Raw genomic sequence first — 17,642 nt, forward strand, 5'->3', positions numbered from 1 at the left:
AAAACTCTCGAAGAAAAAAATGGTATTCGCATCGTCTCACGCTTCTGCAATTTTTTAAAATTATTTTGGAGGAAATATTTTGAACTTTTGATACATAACGGAAAGTATAGTATAAAATAACAAATTAATGAATAATATATAGCAGTTTAAAGTAGTGGACACACTCACGTGACATGCCTGCATAGATCCATGTATATGCGCATAACACGTACTTATTATATATAATTTAATTTTGCAAATATTTTTTTTATATTTGCAAGTGATATACGAGTGTAACGGAGAATAAAGTATCAACGAAATTGAAATTATTTTGAGTGACTTAAATTTCAATTTCACGTTATTTAAATTAAAGAGAACGATGAAAATAGCTCTCTCCTACTAATTAAACAGTGCAGGATCACTGCAAATGTAATAATTTGATAATAATATAACAATTTGATAAAATATTGTACGTTACCAAACTTTTAATTGAAGAGTACAATTATTTAAAAAAAGTGTTTAAGTTGATTTATACATATAGTTATTTTATTTATTTGTTAATTAATTAATTAATTAATTAATTTTAGTAATTATTAATCAAATGTAATTAGAAAATTTGACATTATACATATAAATTACTGTATTGTGCTATTCATGTATCTTCCCAATATAAGTAGTGGGACATCGAGACAGAAAATACAATAATAGGTGACTTTGACGTTATGCGCATGCGCTGGCACACACAGAGCTAACCTAAATATACACGTAAAAAGCGTTAATAATTATACTTAACTGAAATTAACTGAATTAACATTACGATAAAAAAATGTATAAATAATAGAAGAATTAAATTCCAAATATGTGTATAGTGATTACGAAAATAATCCAAGTCACATGTTCCACACGTGCGCGTGCGCATCTGCAAAGTACAGAAAGTGAGAAACCGATATATATCTGCACTGTAACGTTGGGTCGTTAGAGTTGGAACCAGCGTTTGAGCTCCGTTAGCGATAGAAGTATTATATATACAATTGTCTCGTATCAAGTCCGTTTGTCTAGGCTTTGTTACATTATTGACCAATATAGAAAAGTCCCAATTGAGTATCAACGATGTCATTAGCGCTTGGAATGTGCGAGACGCCCGGTTGCAACGCGGTCGCCAGTTTACAATGTCCAACTTGCCTGAAACTCGGGATTCATGGTTCATACTTTTGCAGTCAAGTAAGACACGTTACTTATATTTTAGGTTAGGTTAATTACTTTGGTTCTCTCCAATTTATTTCCTTTATTTTATATCGATACTTGCTATTATGTGCACCGAGTATTGTCGAACGGAAATTAGCATTTATGTTCCTTGTTTTTTAATATTTTCAGAATTTATTGAAATTTTTTTATTTTTTAGTTTTTCTTAGTTTTGGATATCTTTAATCCTCTCTATCTTAGATCTTAATGTGAATTTATTGTTTTTATTATTGTTTCCATAATGGGAAATATTTATCGTAAGATTTGGAAATTAATGCAATATTTTCCAGGACTGCTTCCAAGGGAGTTGGAAAATGCACAAAGTTATCCATCAATTAGCGAGTAAGTACTTTACCTGTACATGCTATTGACACTTATAAATGTTCATAATGTGTTATAATAAATTTCTATATAATCAGAAGGAGAAAGCAGCAAGATCTCTGGGAACAATTATAATCCTTGGCCAACTTATACTTATACTGGAAAATTAAGACCACATAAAAAAGAGCAACAAAGACAAGTTCCTAGTAACATCAAGGCACCTGACTACGCTTCCCATCCAACTGGAATACCACTCAGTGAACAAGCCGCACGAGGTTCTGGTCATATAAAGGTCCTAGATGATGAAGAAATTGAAGGCATGAGGGTAGCATGCAAGGTACTAATTTTCTTTTAATATGGAATTATTAATCCTCCATATCTTATTATTTTTAATAAACTTGTTTATTTTGATCATGAATATCCATTAAGTCCAGGTTAATTTGTGTAGCTTGGCCGTGAGGTTCTAGATGAAGCGGCAAAGGCGTGCGATGTTGGCGTGACGACCGCCGAGATTGATCGAATAGTACATGAGGCTTGCATAGAAAGGGACTGCTATCCGTCACCGTTGAATTATTATCAATTCCCTGCTAGCTGCTGTACTTCCGTCAATGAAGTAATCTGTCATGGTATACCTGATACTCGACCTTTACAAGACGGTGATATTTGTAATGGTATGGTATCTATTAACAAATGTCCCATAGCCTTAATTTATTGACTCTGGGGTGTTTTTAATTTTTATTAGACATGAAAGAGAACAAGGGCTAATATTAATCTCGCTCACACAAATTCACGTGACTTCTTTGTAATGGAAATCTGTCCACTAATAATGCATTTTTAAATGCAGGGTTGGGTAACTTCATTTTTTTCTTTAATTAAGTTAAGTTTAAAGTTAGTGACCCAGAAATTAACAAAGTTTACGTTAAAAGTTACTTAAACAAAAATTAGCTCAAAAGTTAAGTTAAAAACTTAAATTAACTTATTAAAGTTGAAAGCTATTAATTATACAAAATTATTATGCTTTTTACGTAATTAATCTTTTAATTGTAAATTTTTAATTTAGATGATATAATAAGAAGGTAGTCTTTTATATAAATTAATAAGAGACCATGTATTTTCCTTATATAATAATATAATAATATTGATGATAATAATAATATTAAGGAAAATACTGGAACAAGAAAAGGTTTTAAATTTGCAGAGCAAAATAATATTTTATTGCATTTAACAAAATATGTCGATTAATATTGATTGATTTTTATAATGATTTATTCTGGAAAGAATTTTATCAGGGAACACAAAGTTTCGTTCGGACCTCATTCTCTAAAATTAAGGTATAAAACTTAAGCTTTAAACCATAAGAAATTGATCAATCACAGTCGACTTTAATATTGATGAATTATTTTAACTTGTATAAAAAACGTTAATAAGTTAATGCATTTAAAAATAACTAGTTTAAGTTAAAAGTTAATAACTTTTTAACTTAACTTTTAACTAGTTACTACCCAACCCTGCTTAAATGACAGACTGATCCACACTTCCCCAGAGAGAAGTTAAAGATCACATTCTGACTTTGATCCGCATACAGCTTCACTGACCATACACTCTAATTATTTCTTCTTAGTGGATGTTACGGTATATCACAATGGTTTTCATGGTGACTTGAATGAGACTTTCTTGGTGGGTAATGTAAAGCCGGAAGTGAAGAAATTAGTGAAAGTGACGTACGAATGCCTGTCTAAGGCTATTGATATTGTAAAGCCTGGTGAAAAATATAGAGAGATTGGTAACGTCATCCAGAAACATGCGCAGGCACATGGTTTTAGCGTAGTACGTAGTTACTGCGGCCATGGAATTCATCGTCTGTTTCACACAGCACCGAACGTACCACATTACGCTAGTGAGTGTTTGCATCACTATAATTTGAATAAACGACTCTGTTAAGCGAATTACATAAAATTTGTTTTTAGAAAACAAAGCAGTGGGCGTTATGAAGGCTGGCCATTGCTTTACAATCGAGCCAATGATATCCCAAGGCACGTGGAAGGATGAAACGTGGCCCGATAATTGGACCGCTGTTACATTAGATGGTCAATGGTCTGCACAATTTGAACATACTCTTCTAGTAACGGAGACAGGTTGTGACATTCTCACGAAGCGACTTGTAAATGACGGTAGACCATGGTTCATGGATCGTTTGTAGTAGCGTTTTTCCTACGACTCTATATAAGCCTTTGACACTTAAATAAGCCTTGGGTTACGTGAATTGATAAAATAGAAATTTTTTAATGCTAGTTACTGCATTATCTATATTTAATAAACTTAATTTTCTGTTTTTGCAAAGTTTTTGCACTAATGAAACAAGTAAGCAAGATAATCAAGTCACTATTTTAATTATACATTTGTATACCAGTCGGTACGAAATTTATTAATTTTTCACGGATCATTAGATAATCTTGAAAATATGTGTCAAAATTATTACAATATACCTTGATATATGTATATATTTTGCAAATAATGTTTAAACAAATGAATAAAATTTTACGAGTTAATAAAGACTCTTCTGTTTATCTTTTATCAACAACAAATATATACATAAATATTTAAATATGATATAAATATAAATGAATATAAATGTATTAAATATAAATAAATAAATAAGTTACATAATTAAATAAATTACGTTACGATATAACGATATAAATTATATTGTCGAAATTTTTCTTTCGACTCGCGTGCGTATTTATCGATTATTAATATACTAGATGATATTTTCATCTCTTTGATCACAACCGATTACCACATTCAATATTGAAATTATTATAATATTATTCTTATGAAATATTATTCTGCGTCGAGCGACCTAGATTAGGGATCTTGAATTTCATCATCTTCAATCTCATATCCATACTCCATATCCATGTCGTCTTCTCTTGCATCTTGTTGGTCGTTGTCACTCGCGATGTAATCGTCAAGTACTGTAATCTGTAACGGTAACTTTTCATCATCTTTTACATTGTAATTCTGCTTAAGATACTGCTGCTGATTTTTATGATGTGGTTCGTGTTGACTATATTGTTGTCGATCAACATCGACTTGCTGTTTGTTCGTGTCGTCGTCGACATTTTTGTGATTCAGCGGCATCAGGTCTTTCTGCGTATTTTTGTGCTGTTGTCTTTGAAGTTGACCCATAAGGCGACTGTTGACGTTACCGGCAGCAGCCAATGCGGCTAATTTTTCAGCGGTTTCCCTATTAGGAAGTATCGTGTAGAATTTCGTGGGACTAACATTACCGTCAGTCATTCTGTCGAAATATGTTACCGGATTTTTCTGATAATTTATGTTCTCATATTCAATATTGTTTTCGGATTTTTCAATTCCGTCTATGGAATATGTAAATTCTTTATTAGCGTGCATGCTATTGTCTTGTAATGCTGTTTCAGGTATGTTTACTAAAGATTGTATTCTTCTTTCTGGAAACTCAAGATTATAAGTCTCTGTAATATCCCCTGAAACATAATCTTGATCGAACAAAGTCTTCTGTTGTTGCTGCTGCTCTTGCTGCTGCTGCTGCTGCTGCTGTTGTAATTTGTTAACTTTTTCATTGAAGGAATGCACTTGCGATTGACTTGTTATTGCATGTGGTTGATACGATTGACCAAGTTGTTGCTGCAGAATCTGTTGCTGATCTGTTAATCATAAAATTCATCAAGTCATAAAATTATAATCATCTTTTCAGTATTTATGGTTTATCATATAATTCTTCAAAGAAGAAACCGCAGTTACTAAAACGTATTGGAAACATAATAAATTGATTTCTTGCAAATTATATTTTAAGGATATTTATATACTTTTTTCTTTTTAAATAATATTTATATTTTAAATAACATTTTCAGTAAAATATTAGAAGATTATAAAGACCAATCAACTCGATTAGATATTTTGAGTTGTACATTGATTAAAAAAAATAATTAATTTTATGAAAAATTCCATAAAAATTACATTCTGTCAGTGAAAAGCTTGACTGGCATGATATAACTTTTTGTTGGAATTTTATCAACAAAATAGTTTTAGATGCATTTAATACAGAGAATCGTATTGTCTATCATGCGTTATACATGGTCTGTTCAGACTCTGATGCGACCGAGTTTTTTTAATTCTTTCCTACAATGCTATCTCTTTGATAAGCAGTTGCGTTTTAAAGCTTAATATTCCAGCTGTAACCACCAAAAATTTCAAGGCTTTAGTATGTCTGTGTTCTTAGTTTTGATATTAAATGCAGAAGAATTAAATCAGGACATTGCTTATCGTTTTCTTCGGATTTCGAAAGAAATCGAGCAGAAAGAATTTTTCCAGATTTCATCCCGGAAGATCAAACACTGATTATTATTTCGATGTTTCGAATCATTTGTAAAGTAGAACTCTTCGAGTTTGACTTAAATATCGAGAGCAAGAGTCTTGGTCGCTTCTGCGCCATGATAATGCGCCAGCGCAAATCCAAGATTGTATGCGATTTCTTGGGCAGAAAAGGCAGTGCTCGAACATCCCTTAGTATTCGCTTGATTTTGCTCCGCGACTTCTGACTATTCCCAAAACTCAAATTAGCGATGAAAAGAAAGCATTGCGACATCATTTAAAACATTCGAAGAGCTTCGACCGCAGTTTTAGAGACGATTCTGAAAAAATGATTACTTCGAAACAGTTTTTAATCACTTTCACCGTCGTATTGACTCAGAAGAAGTGTCTTTTAAATAAAAAAAATAAAAACAAAACATAATTGATATCTTGTATTTCCTTCAGTATCAATCGCATCAAAGCTTGGACAGACCATGTACACACACACACACACACATATATATATAAAATACTTGAAAAATAAAAATAAAAATACTTTCTATACCTAAAATTCAAAGTTCTACTGTTTAAAACAAGTATCAATTATTTTTACATGATTTTTATATGATTATTGATAGTGACGATATAAAATTAATATAAACCCCGAAATTTCCAATCAAATACGTATGTAAATAGGTACGTATATTTTTTTCCTTTTATATCAGACTTCTATAATAAAATATTTAAAAGTTATGCCAGTTAAGTTCTTCTTTACCAAAATATAAGCAGCAATTCAAATGCATAAGTAAATAATGATTTAATGGCTCTCATTGTAACATATATCCTACAACGCAACTAAAATATGTCGCATTTTTCTCCTGGATCAATGTTTAATGTACGTTTAAATTATTACCTGACATATATTGTTCCGCAAATTGGGGTGGAAAATTATTTAAAAGTTTGTAAAATTGCGCAGCTGATAGAGGTGATTCCGCCGGTGTTGGGTGATTCACATAAAGATCCGGAATCTGCTGTTCCATATATGGTATTTGAGTAACTGCGGAAGGAGCTCCAGCGTACAGAGCACTATGGAGATTCGTCTGCATCGGTATGCTCGACTGAATAAATTCTACACTCGGTTCCGCAATGCCCGGATTTGAGTTAACGAGATGATTCGCGAAAAGTCCGTTAAATTGCTGATGAGGATTGATTAGAGTCGAAGATAGCCCCGTTATATCTAAACCCTGCTGAGACTGAAGCAAACCTGCTGATTGAACGGGTTGACGTTCTTTCAAGGCCGTATCATTATTGCTTTCTGTGACCTCATACTGATGTTGCGGCGAAGCCAAACTTGTCGCTATTCTTCGTGACAAGTCATTGTTAATTGCGGCTAATTCAAGGCCGAGTAACATAGGATCTACGCAAAAATTACCCAATTAATCATGTGTTTTAATTATTAATTATTAATTTATATAAAATATTCCATATTTCTATAATTCGATGAAAAATATAAACTTACTTTGCATCGCGGTGCGATGATTAGGATCGCTGGAATGTGAACGATGATTCGCAATTGCTTCCGCATTAGTCGCTGAATTATAAAATTTATCTGCCGGACTCAGATTCGGTGCTGGGATCGTATGAATGGGTCCCTTGTCGTCATCGATAGTCGCTTGATGAATATGCGGCAAAACTACCAGTTCTGATCTGTGTTCCGGTTTATATTCCGGTCTATATTCCGGTATTTGATGAACAGATTTAAATTCCTTGGCAGGAACACGTTGTGGCAAAATTACATGCTTATTCAAAGAGGACGCCCGAAGTGGAATCTGATTTTTCCAGTTGATCGATAGAACATTGTACATCGTGGGTCGTCGAATTCTGAAATCGACAATATTATTAATAATATTAGCTCGATGACATAATTCATTTAGAAATAATTCACAAATGTTTTAAGAAATGTATCATTTAATCGTATTAAATACCAAGTGAATTCGGTACATCTTGTTACACTGGAATAAAATTTGAAATTTATTATAAACATGCAATATTTATTATAAGCATATAATGATAAAGTATGTAATTGAAATTCAATCATATAGTTATATGCAAAGTAGATACATTATTTATTTTATTTCATTATTTCATTAGTCGTCATCAGTATATCACTGATATCCTCTTCATGATATCAGTGAGACATTAAGTGCCGATCATTAACGGTCTCAGAGCATTTAACGCGTTTAAAAATGTCTATTAAAAACCTCACCTCTGATTGAAATATTTATAAGGTATCCTCTGATGAAGTTGATTATTACTATCAATATGAACAGTATTTCCCATGGATATTCTGTGACTAACAGGTCGAGACTTTTTCAACATCATTGTAGGTGGAGGATACGGCGGGGATAACGGTCTTCTAATCTTCTTTGCCTCGCAGAGACAAATGCATACGAAGAAGAGCCAGTAGATCCAACTAATTGTCTATAATTTTATTTATATAATTTATATAATTTTATTTATTCATATGTCTAATTATTGAAATTGCCTACATTTTTTTATTGTGAAAGAGTTTAAAGGAAAAGGATTGCTACAAATTGAATCCATTTATTCTATGATTTGTTTATTTATTTTCTTATTCCATTATATTTACTTGTTTTTATTTGTATTCTTAATGGAATCAAATGAAAGAAACAGCAAACCTTATTTTTTATTTGAATTTATTTCCTATAACTTCTTATAATTTTTTCTAATTCTGTATAATTATAATTCTTTTATTATAACTTATTATTATAATTATTATTTATTTTTATTATTTATGATTTATTTATTATTGATTTATTTTTAGAAGCTCAATTAAATAAAAACGAAAGGTATAAAAGAGAAACCTCAAAACAATATATGGAATACAGATAATTTGTATTTTACGATACTACATATCAGCGCGTATATTGTATAACGCACAATAGTTATTTAGTCGTGCATGTCAATCACAGATGTCAATCGCATGTATTCGCGTATGCGTGCAAAATTGAAGAGGATTGACGCGACTTGTCAAGGCATCAAAAGTGGGACATTGTGCTACATAGGTACGGGAAATGCGAGCGCAACCAACTTAAGTAGCGAGATTGAAAAGAAAACGCGCAACCATAGAAATTGTCGCTTGAATGAAAAGTTCCGGTCTGTTACATTAACGACAACAGCTTTTTATCTTTATTTTTTAATTTAAGGATTTATTTTTTCATTAAATAACGCGAACGGTTTAAGACACAAAATTTTTTAAATATAGATCCAAACATCGTCCAAACATGACTTTGTTATAGCGTCTTATTATTATACATATACAATATTAATTTTCTTTTAAAACATTTTGTTTTTTCAAAGAAAGATAATATAAATATAAAAAAATTTTATATTGTAAAAGAGAAACTTTAGAATAAAAATTATCACTTTTATTATTTGTATGTTTTATATTTATATTTATGTATTTACATATAATTATTTATATATATTATATATAATTTCATATTTATTACTTTTTATATTTTGTTATATGTTTTTCTTATTAATAGAGTCACGTCTCTTAATATAATGTAACATAAAAGAATTCATGTTAAATAAAGTATTCGTCAAAATAATATCTGTCAAAACAATGAAAGTTATTTAATTTTCCTAATATGTTTTTTACCTTCATGATAATTTACACTTTTGTTAACCGCAATATGCACAACTACACCGTCTCTCCGTTAGGAGAAGTAATTCAATGTTTCTGTCGTATTGATCAGAAATACTAAAATTCAATTTTACGCTTGTAAATAATCAAATTCACACATACACACATACACACGCGCGCGCGCGCTCACAATGATTGACTATCGAGGAAGAAGCACAACGCGTTCTGCACGCAATTAGGTCATTGTCCTTCATTTATACTCCGAACGAGCGAACGTATCATCGGAAACTAAAACCGGGTCTGTTACTTCGTCAAATAACAGTAGCCGCTTCGAAATACCAATAGTAACGAAATTAAATTACGAACTGCGATAAATACATTTACTTTATGAATAATAATTTATTAATGTAATTTTACCGAACAAATTTAAAGAACTGAGATAAGTGTATGAAAAATATTTATTTATGTAAATTTTATTCACTATTAAAATTCAATAATTATTTATGTAAATTTTTTTATGTAAATAATTATTTATGTAAATCTATGAAAATAATTATTAAAAATAATTTAATAATTATTTATGTAAATTTTAATATTCATGTATGGCACACATTATTGCAACACCGAAAAATATTACAGAAATGTCTCATCCGATTTTTTTTCTCTTCAACATAACTATGCTTAAATTATTAAAACTTTTAAGAGTTGCATGCTGTTAAATAAGGATATTATAGTTATGAATATTTATAAAACTAAAACAAGATCAAGAAACTTTAAATCACTAAAGTAAAAATAATATCAAATATGGCTTTTGATATTTCAATATCTAGATTAATAAAAAATGTAAACTTAATAATTTATAATATAAAACATCGTAAATAAATTCATAAAAAAATGTTACAAAAATATATCAGAGGATTCTGTTTTAATAAGGCTTTTTATTGAATTAAGTGTTACTATTCATTTTATGAACTGATTCTATCTAATAGTTAAACATCCGTTAAACATCGTTTCTCTCCATATTTGCACACCAGTCTTAACCGGAAATGTGCAGTTGTTTATGCGCGATTAAAACTGCATAGAAAGTCCATGACCCAGAAAGTGTATATGTTCCAATGATATGCTCTTAGTAAAAGAAATCATATAATTATATAATTTGAAATATTAACATTTAACAATCAGTTATTTTTATTCTTTATTTAACACGTTGCGGATCCACGCATTCCGTATTTACAATATATTCTGTATTTAATATTGTATTTATAATATTGTGCAATATTCCGTATTTACAATATTTTGTATTGAATATTGTGCAATATTCTGTATTTAATATTATGCGATATACTACAGTATTCCCTATACAGGGTGAGGAAAAAGTATCGGACCGATAAAATATCACGAAAACAAGGCATTTAAGAAAAAATTGTTGCATACAAAAGTTGTACTGTTTCAACAAATGTATCAAACGGCGATATTCATTTGACCTTGAGCGCAGTTATAAAGGAGATCTCAATTAGGACAACTTTAAAATCTTATATAGAAAACCTTCGCACCCAGCCTATAATTCTCCAGAGCTGGCCCCAACAGATTATCACTTGTTTCGATCGATGCAACACTTGCAAATATATACTTCTCTAATTTCCAAGATGTGCAAAAATGAGTCAATAATTGGATCGCTTCAAAAGACAAGACCCAGTGAAAAGGAATTGTGCAAGATGATGGCAAAATGATGGCAAGATGCTGGCAAGATGAGAGGGAGATGACGATGACGAAAAAGCGCAAAATGCCCCATACATTGCTGTTGATCGTCACGGTGTTTCCTCCGTCAAAGAAAGAAATAATATATAATAAATAATTATATAATTTTTTATATAATGATATTCATACAGCACGCAAAGATTGCATATATATTGCAGGAATCTTTCACCGCAACGTAGCAACATTGCAAATTCACTGCGAAATGTTTCTGCAGCATTGCTATGGGATTGCAGGAATGTGAAAATGTCTGCTTTTCGGAACATTGCAACAAAACGTCATAATAATATTGCAATGTAATAAAAATGCAATAATTATAATTATTCATTATTATATACTTTAAATATTTTTATTTGTATAACTTCAATATTTTTATTTATTAACATAAATAGACAATTATATGTAATATAACAATAGTAATAAAAAATGAAATAAACATTTTCTCTATTTTTGTTATAAAAAAGTAACTGTTCTTTATAAAAAAAAACTTAAAAATCCTCTTCTTGAGATATTATTTTTCCTTTAATTATGTTAAAATATTGGGTCGTCCGGAAAGTTCGTGCCGATTTTGAAGGAAAATTTAAAGGCAACATTTTTTTATGTCGATAAATATTTATTGACTTATGTACGCACCGTTTTGTTTTACAACCTTTGTCCATCTTTCACGCAACTGGAAGATTCCATTCTCCCACTTCTTAGGTTTCTCGGCGAAAAACTCCTCAAGGTGGTTTTTTATGTCGATCAAAGAGTTGAAGTTCTTGCCGCTAAGAGAATTTTGCAAAGACCTAAATAAGTGAAAGTCTGAAGGTGCAATGTCTGGTGAATACGGTGGGTGAGGTAGCACATCCCAGCCAAACTCCAACAATTTTTGTCGGATAGTCAAAGAAACATGAGGTCTGGCATTGTCCTGATGGAACACGACGCTCTTCCTATTAGCTAATTCTGGACGTTTTTCCTGAATCGCTGTCTTTAATTCGTCCAGTTGCGAGCAGTACTTATCTGCATTTATCGTTTGGTTGTGTGGTAGGAGCTCATAATATAGGATTCCTTTCCAATCCCACCAGACACAGAGCATGACTTTTTTTGGATGAAGGCCGGCTTTCGGAGTGGTTAATGCTGGTTCATTTCGCTTACCCCAGGATCTTTTTCGTTCTACGTTGTTGTAAATGATCCATTTTTCGTCACCCGTCACTAATTGCTTCAAAAATGGTACGTTTTCGTTGCGCTTGTACAGCGAGTCGCAGATGGAAATGCGATCCATTAAATTTTTTCGGCCAAATTATGCGGAACCCATACATCATAGCGACTTACGTAACCAAGCTTCACTACATGATCGTGGACAGTGGTTTTAGATATTTTCAGTATCTCTGCTAATTCACGTGTCGTGTAGCGCGGGTTATTCTCGATCAGTGTCTTGATTTGGTCATCATCAGTAGTAAAGGGTCTGCCCGAGCGTTAATGGTCTTTAAGGTTAAAATCACTAGCTCTAAACTTAGCGAACCACTTACGTACGGTTCTTTCAGCTAAAGCGTCTTCTCCGTAAACAGAACATATCGAATTTGTTGCTTGTGAGGCATTTTTGCCTTTCCGGTAATAGAAAAGCATCAAGTGTCTAAAATGTTCTTTGTTTTCTTCCATCTTCAAAAGAGTACAAAACTGACACGAATCAATTTATCTGAAACAACTTTTTTCCTAAAGATGTGTTGAAATGTCACCTTTAAGCATATGTATATAAATCGTATGTTTTCAATAACATTGACATATTCAGACATGTTCCAACGCCATCTATTAAAAATCGGCACGAACTTTCCGGGCGACCCAATATTTTCCTTTAATTATGTTAAAATACTTTTCCTTTAATTAAATAATTGAATCTTCTTCGTTTTTGTTTGTATGTTGCCTGTAAAAATAAAATAGGAATTAAAATTCATATATATTAGCATAAAATTACATAAAAATATACATACTGCAAGTATGTATAGAATTATATGTAAAATGACATACTTTGATCTCTCAATCCTAACCGGAGCTTGAGCAAGCCATTTGGAAATGCATTCAGCAATTTCTGCATCAGTGGCATGATTGTGTATTTCACGAACAGCTTCTATAACAGAAAAAGTTATTAAAAATATTACAACTATTAATATGCAGTTTTCTAATGAATTTCCATAATTTTGAGGTTATAGTGATGTAAACCGTGAGATAGGCAAATAGAGATTCTCTATTATAATTAATAGATACAAGATTTTAACAGCACACAAGTGCTATAATGAGACATAATATTATAAAAAAGTATTTACCTTTTTCTTTTACGTAACTACTTTCTTTTAGAATGATGCTCGCGTCATACAACCACCATGTTCTTTAGATAGTCGAAAGAGATAAACACCGCATGCGCATATTACCGAGTTCAGATTCTGGTCATCACACATCATTGGTCGAATAGATTTGGACGAATCTCGTTAGGATAGGAAGACTCCAATGTTTTAATAAAATGAATTATTAATATTAATTAATTACAAATTTTGATTGTGCAATGTTTCCGAAATAGTAATGTCATGTTGCTACATGTGTGCTGGTATTTTGCGAATATATATCTCTGCAATGTCTTTGTACTGTTGCATTGCAATTTGCAACGTTGCAACGTTGCTGCAATGTTGGTGCAAGCTTCTGTGCTGTATGGGTATAATTATATTTCTTTTTTTATTTTAACCTGCTTTCCTATTCCATGTAAGTTATTAATATATAATATTTATATATATAATTTCACGTCAATATAAGTGTTTTTAAATTTATTTTATATTTTTACCCATTTTTTGAATTCAATCATTAATTAAAATCAATATTAGCATAAAACTTCTTGTTCATATGCGCGAAAATACCGCCATATTAATTTTACATTTAGTTTACATTTCTCGAAGGCTCCATGGCAGATGGTGTAACTAACGCTGCACTGTTTTCTTATGGGAGTTTGAACATCTTGTTGATTGTAGATGTCGTGATAGTACGAAACAATACTCGTCCAGTAAATTTCACTTGCAAGATAACAAAAACATTTTATTGTCGCGTCGATCACATTAATCTCTTATTTGTTCGATTTTATTATTGTAACTGTCATAAATATTTTTCCTCTATATATATTACAAGATGTCCAATCCGAAATCTTCTGTAGATTTGCGAGCGGAGTTGGCAGAATTAGTAAAACGGAAAGCCGAGATCGCTGTGAGTATTTCAAACATTTATTAAGCTCCTAACGCTTAAGTTAGAAGTACATAAAATGTCGTCATGTTTATACAAATTGCAAATTTTCAGTAATACAAATAATATAAATTCAAATAAAAATTCGATTAAAAAGTTACGTAAAGTTAATCGCGTTGTTTTCACAATTGTGAGGTTATGATATTAGAAAGTAAACTTATGTGTACTCTAACAAAAAGAATGGCTCCAATCTTTCTTCAAGCACCGAACTTAAAAAATAAACAACGTTTATTATGAATTGGCATTAATAGAGGTTTAAGTTAAAGCTTACGAGTTGAATTGCACGTTTAAGAGAGTGAATTTTTACAGGACACATTAGCCAATTTAGAGCGACAGATATATGCTTTTGAAGGAAGCTATTTAGAGGACACGCAATTATATGGGAACATAATAAGGGGTTGGGATAGATACTTAGCGAGCAACAAAAATACCAATAGCAAAGCAGACAAACGTAATAGAAAATTTAAGGAGGCCGAGAGATTATTTTCTAAATCGTCCATTACATCCATGGCAGTGAGTAAATAAAATTATATTTATATATATATATTGTCGGTTTTTTGTTCCACACTTGTTGAAAAACTATATACAGGAGTTCTCAACTTAATTGATGTCGCCCGTGCATTAGGGACTGGAAAAAAGTTAGAGGGCCATGTTTGCAAAGAAATCTGAGCGAGAATAAATAAAGGGCAGAAAGTCATATGCTTTTAATTATTTGAGAAATTAGCTTATTTAAATAAAATAAATATATTTATAACTATCTTAATTGCAATATTTTTTTATTTTCAATTTTTTTTCTGATATTTAATAAATTGTCACGGGCACACGGTTGAGAATCCCTGTTAATATATTACCATGTCAGTGTTTATAAATAACCAGATTTATATGGCTCATAAAGTATCTTTATTGTGTTATTATTAGCATTATAATTCAATAGTTAATTTATGTGATTTTTCGTTACAGGCTGTTAGCGGACTCGTAGAGAATACACAAGAAAAAAGTAAGGACCTCAATGGATATTCATGATTATTTATTTACAAGCATAATATTCTTGTATTTTATATCTTTCTTTATCATTCTCTTTTTTATGGAACAGCAATTTTGTCAGTGCATAAGTAGTTGTTATATTTAACTAAGTTATTTGTTTATGTTATTGTATTATTATGTTATAAATAGAATATATTTGCACTAACTATGTTTCGATTGTTTCACATTTTAAAGAATAAGATTAATAGAGTCAACAGCTGATGCTAAAAGATGGTGAAATTGATATGTATGTATGTACACATACATAGATATCAAGCACTATCGTTGTAACTTAATATCGTTCATAGAATGCTAGATTTAAATAATAATTAATTTCTTTTAGTATTTGAAGAAAATTAATTCTCATTCTGTTTGTCACGTATACTTACAAGGGAACATCGCGAATCTGAAAATTCTGATTGTACTGAAACTTTACACGCATGTAGACAGGGTTAATACATGAATTAAGAAATTTTCAGTTGCTGCCAAAAAACAATTCTAAGGAGTAAAACCACCCTTCATAGGCCGGCTTTTTTGCTTTTTTTCGATATATCTCGCAAACGATTTGAAATATCGAAAAATGTTTCATACAAAAATTTTATGGTAAAAACGTCTCTATTTAATGACATTAATGAAATTTTTTTTAAATAATTTAAAAAAAATTTTTTTAAACACTTGAAAAAATTATTTAAAAAAATTTCATTAATCACTAAATAGAGACGTTTTTACCATGAAAATTTTGTATGAAACATTTTTTGATATTTCAAATTTTCGAGATATATCGAGAAAAGTAAAAAGGTCTACATTTGAAGGGTGGTTTCACCCCTTAGAACCGTTTTTAATACATAAGATTATTATTTCATGTGTAAACAATTATTGAATATAATTAAAAAAGTATTCTACATATTTATACTTAGTAATCTAAAAAGCAAATTCGTTGCAAGGACGTGAATCGAATATATAGACGAGTCCTTTTAACACTCGCACATCTTATATTATCTCTCTTTGCGCAATCAATTTTTATTTTACTCTTTCTCTCCTCTTATATACAATTTATACAGTTAACGTAAGATCCCCTGCTTCCAGTTGAACGATACAGTGAGTCGGAGTCTCAGATTGGAAATAGTGGCAGCGAAGACAATTGCAACTTTGCCAATTCGAACGCGATCTCTTCCAGCAATAACAAAGAAACTAGTGGGAAAAATCATACCTCTATTCAAACCGGATACGTTCAAAATAATGGTACCATTAATAATTCAGACAATGCCTCCATTCAATTTACAAACGGATCAATGTCCAACGGCAACTTAGAGCACGTTACCACACCTGTTAAAGAATGCCACAGTAATAGCAAAGATTCCAATAAAACTAAATCCATAAATAGTGCGAAAAAAAATAGCAATAAAAGATCTAGAAATAGATAGATGTATGTTGTAGTGCTACAATTAATATGACGCAAAAGTAAGATATTAATTCTTTGCTTTCTAAGTAAATAAAATATTTCGTCCGTTCTTTATGAATAATCTGTCTTTAATATTTAAATGATCACGTATAAACACACGTATGTTATATAAGATAAAGTATTAAGAAAACACAAGTATTTGTACTTATAACAAAAATGGAACATATCTATTTCAAAACTACAAGTATAAGTTAATACACTTTAATTAAAATTCGTATAGACATTCCAGAAAAGTGTAAAGATTTTGTATCTGTATTTCATATGTTACTACAGTATTAATATTCAGGATCTCATACTTACATTTTCTGTAAAAATAAAACTAGAAAATATATTAATGATATACACAGGTAATGTGATAAAAACATATTTTTCTAACGATAGCGAAAAATATTTATCTCCTTATTTCCTAATACTTTTTAAACGTCTTCCTTAGTCTTCAATAATCCTGTTATCCTGTTAATGTGTGTCAACGTGCGTACATGCGTGTGTATGTCAGTCCTCAACCTAAAGTGAATTGAAATGTTTATAAAATTACACCAAGAACAAAACCAAAATGACAAGAAATCCTGGAAATCAAACAATCCTATTGTAATAATTTAA

General features: G+C 30.8%; 3 protein-coding genes across 4 annotated transcripts; 2 read left to right on the forward strand and 1 right to left on the reverse strand.

Moving 5' to 3' along the window:
• Window positions 1-903: 903 nt before the first annotated feature.
• On the forward strand, window positions 904-4,084 carry LOC105283222 (methionine aminopeptidase 1). The gene is made up of 6 exons (XM_011345821.3): window positions 904-1,200; window positions 1,512-1,563; window positions 1,641-1,879; window positions 1,991-2,213; window positions 3,164-3,439; window positions 3,510-4,084. Exons 1-6 carry the CDS (start codon window positions 1,090-1,092, stop codon window positions 3,740-3,742), a joined length of 1,134 nt encoding a protein of 377 aa, XP_011344123.1. The 5' UTR covers window positions 904-1,089; the 3' UTR covers window positions 3,743-4,084.
• Window positions 4,029-11,991, reverse strand: LOC105283223 (putative mediator of RNA polymerase II transcription subunit 26). Of its 2 annotated transcripts, none has more exons than XM_026972242.1 (5): window positions 11,933-11,991; window positions 8,141-8,355; window positions 7,394-7,755; window positions 6,788-7,291; window positions 4,029-5,228 (listed from the first exon to the last, which is right to left on the reverse strand). In XM_026972242.1, exons 2-5 carry the CDS (start codon window positions 8,254-8,256, stop codon window positions 4,408-4,410), a joined length of 1,803 nt encoding a protein of 600 aa, XP_026828043.1. In that variant the 5' UTR covers window positions 8,257-8,355; window positions 11,933-11,991; the 3' UTR covers window positions 4,029-4,407. The 2 variants fall into 2 exon arrangements, with proteins under 2 accessions (XP_026828043.1, XP_011344124.1); XM_011345822.2 differs by lacking the exon at window positions 11,933-11,991 and adding an exon at window positions 9,560-10,414.
• A 2,289-nt stretch (window positions 11,992-14,280) lies between these two features.
• LOC105283224 (chromatin modification-related protein MEAF6) lies at window positions 14,281-17,393 on the forward strand. Its single transcript, XM_011345823.3, has 4 exons — window positions 14,281-14,521; window positions 14,867-15,070; window positions 15,518-15,554; window positions 16,667-17,393. The coding sequence occupies exons 1-4, from the start codon at window positions 14,447-14,449 to the stop codon at window positions 17,002-17,004; spliced, it is 654 nt and encodes a 217-aa protein (XP_011344125.1). The 5' UTR covers window positions 14,281-14,446; the 3' UTR covers window positions 17,005-17,393.
• Window positions 17,394-17,642: the final 249 nt, after the last annotated feature.

The sequence above is a fragment of the Ooceraea biroi genome, chromosome 9, assembly GCF_003672135.1.
Source record: "Ooceraea biroi isolate clonal line C1 chromosome 9, Obir_v5.4, whole genome shotgun sequence".
Lineage (NCBI taxonomy): Eukaryota > Metazoa > Arthropoda > Insecta > Hymenoptera > Formicidae > Ooceraea > Ooceraea biroi.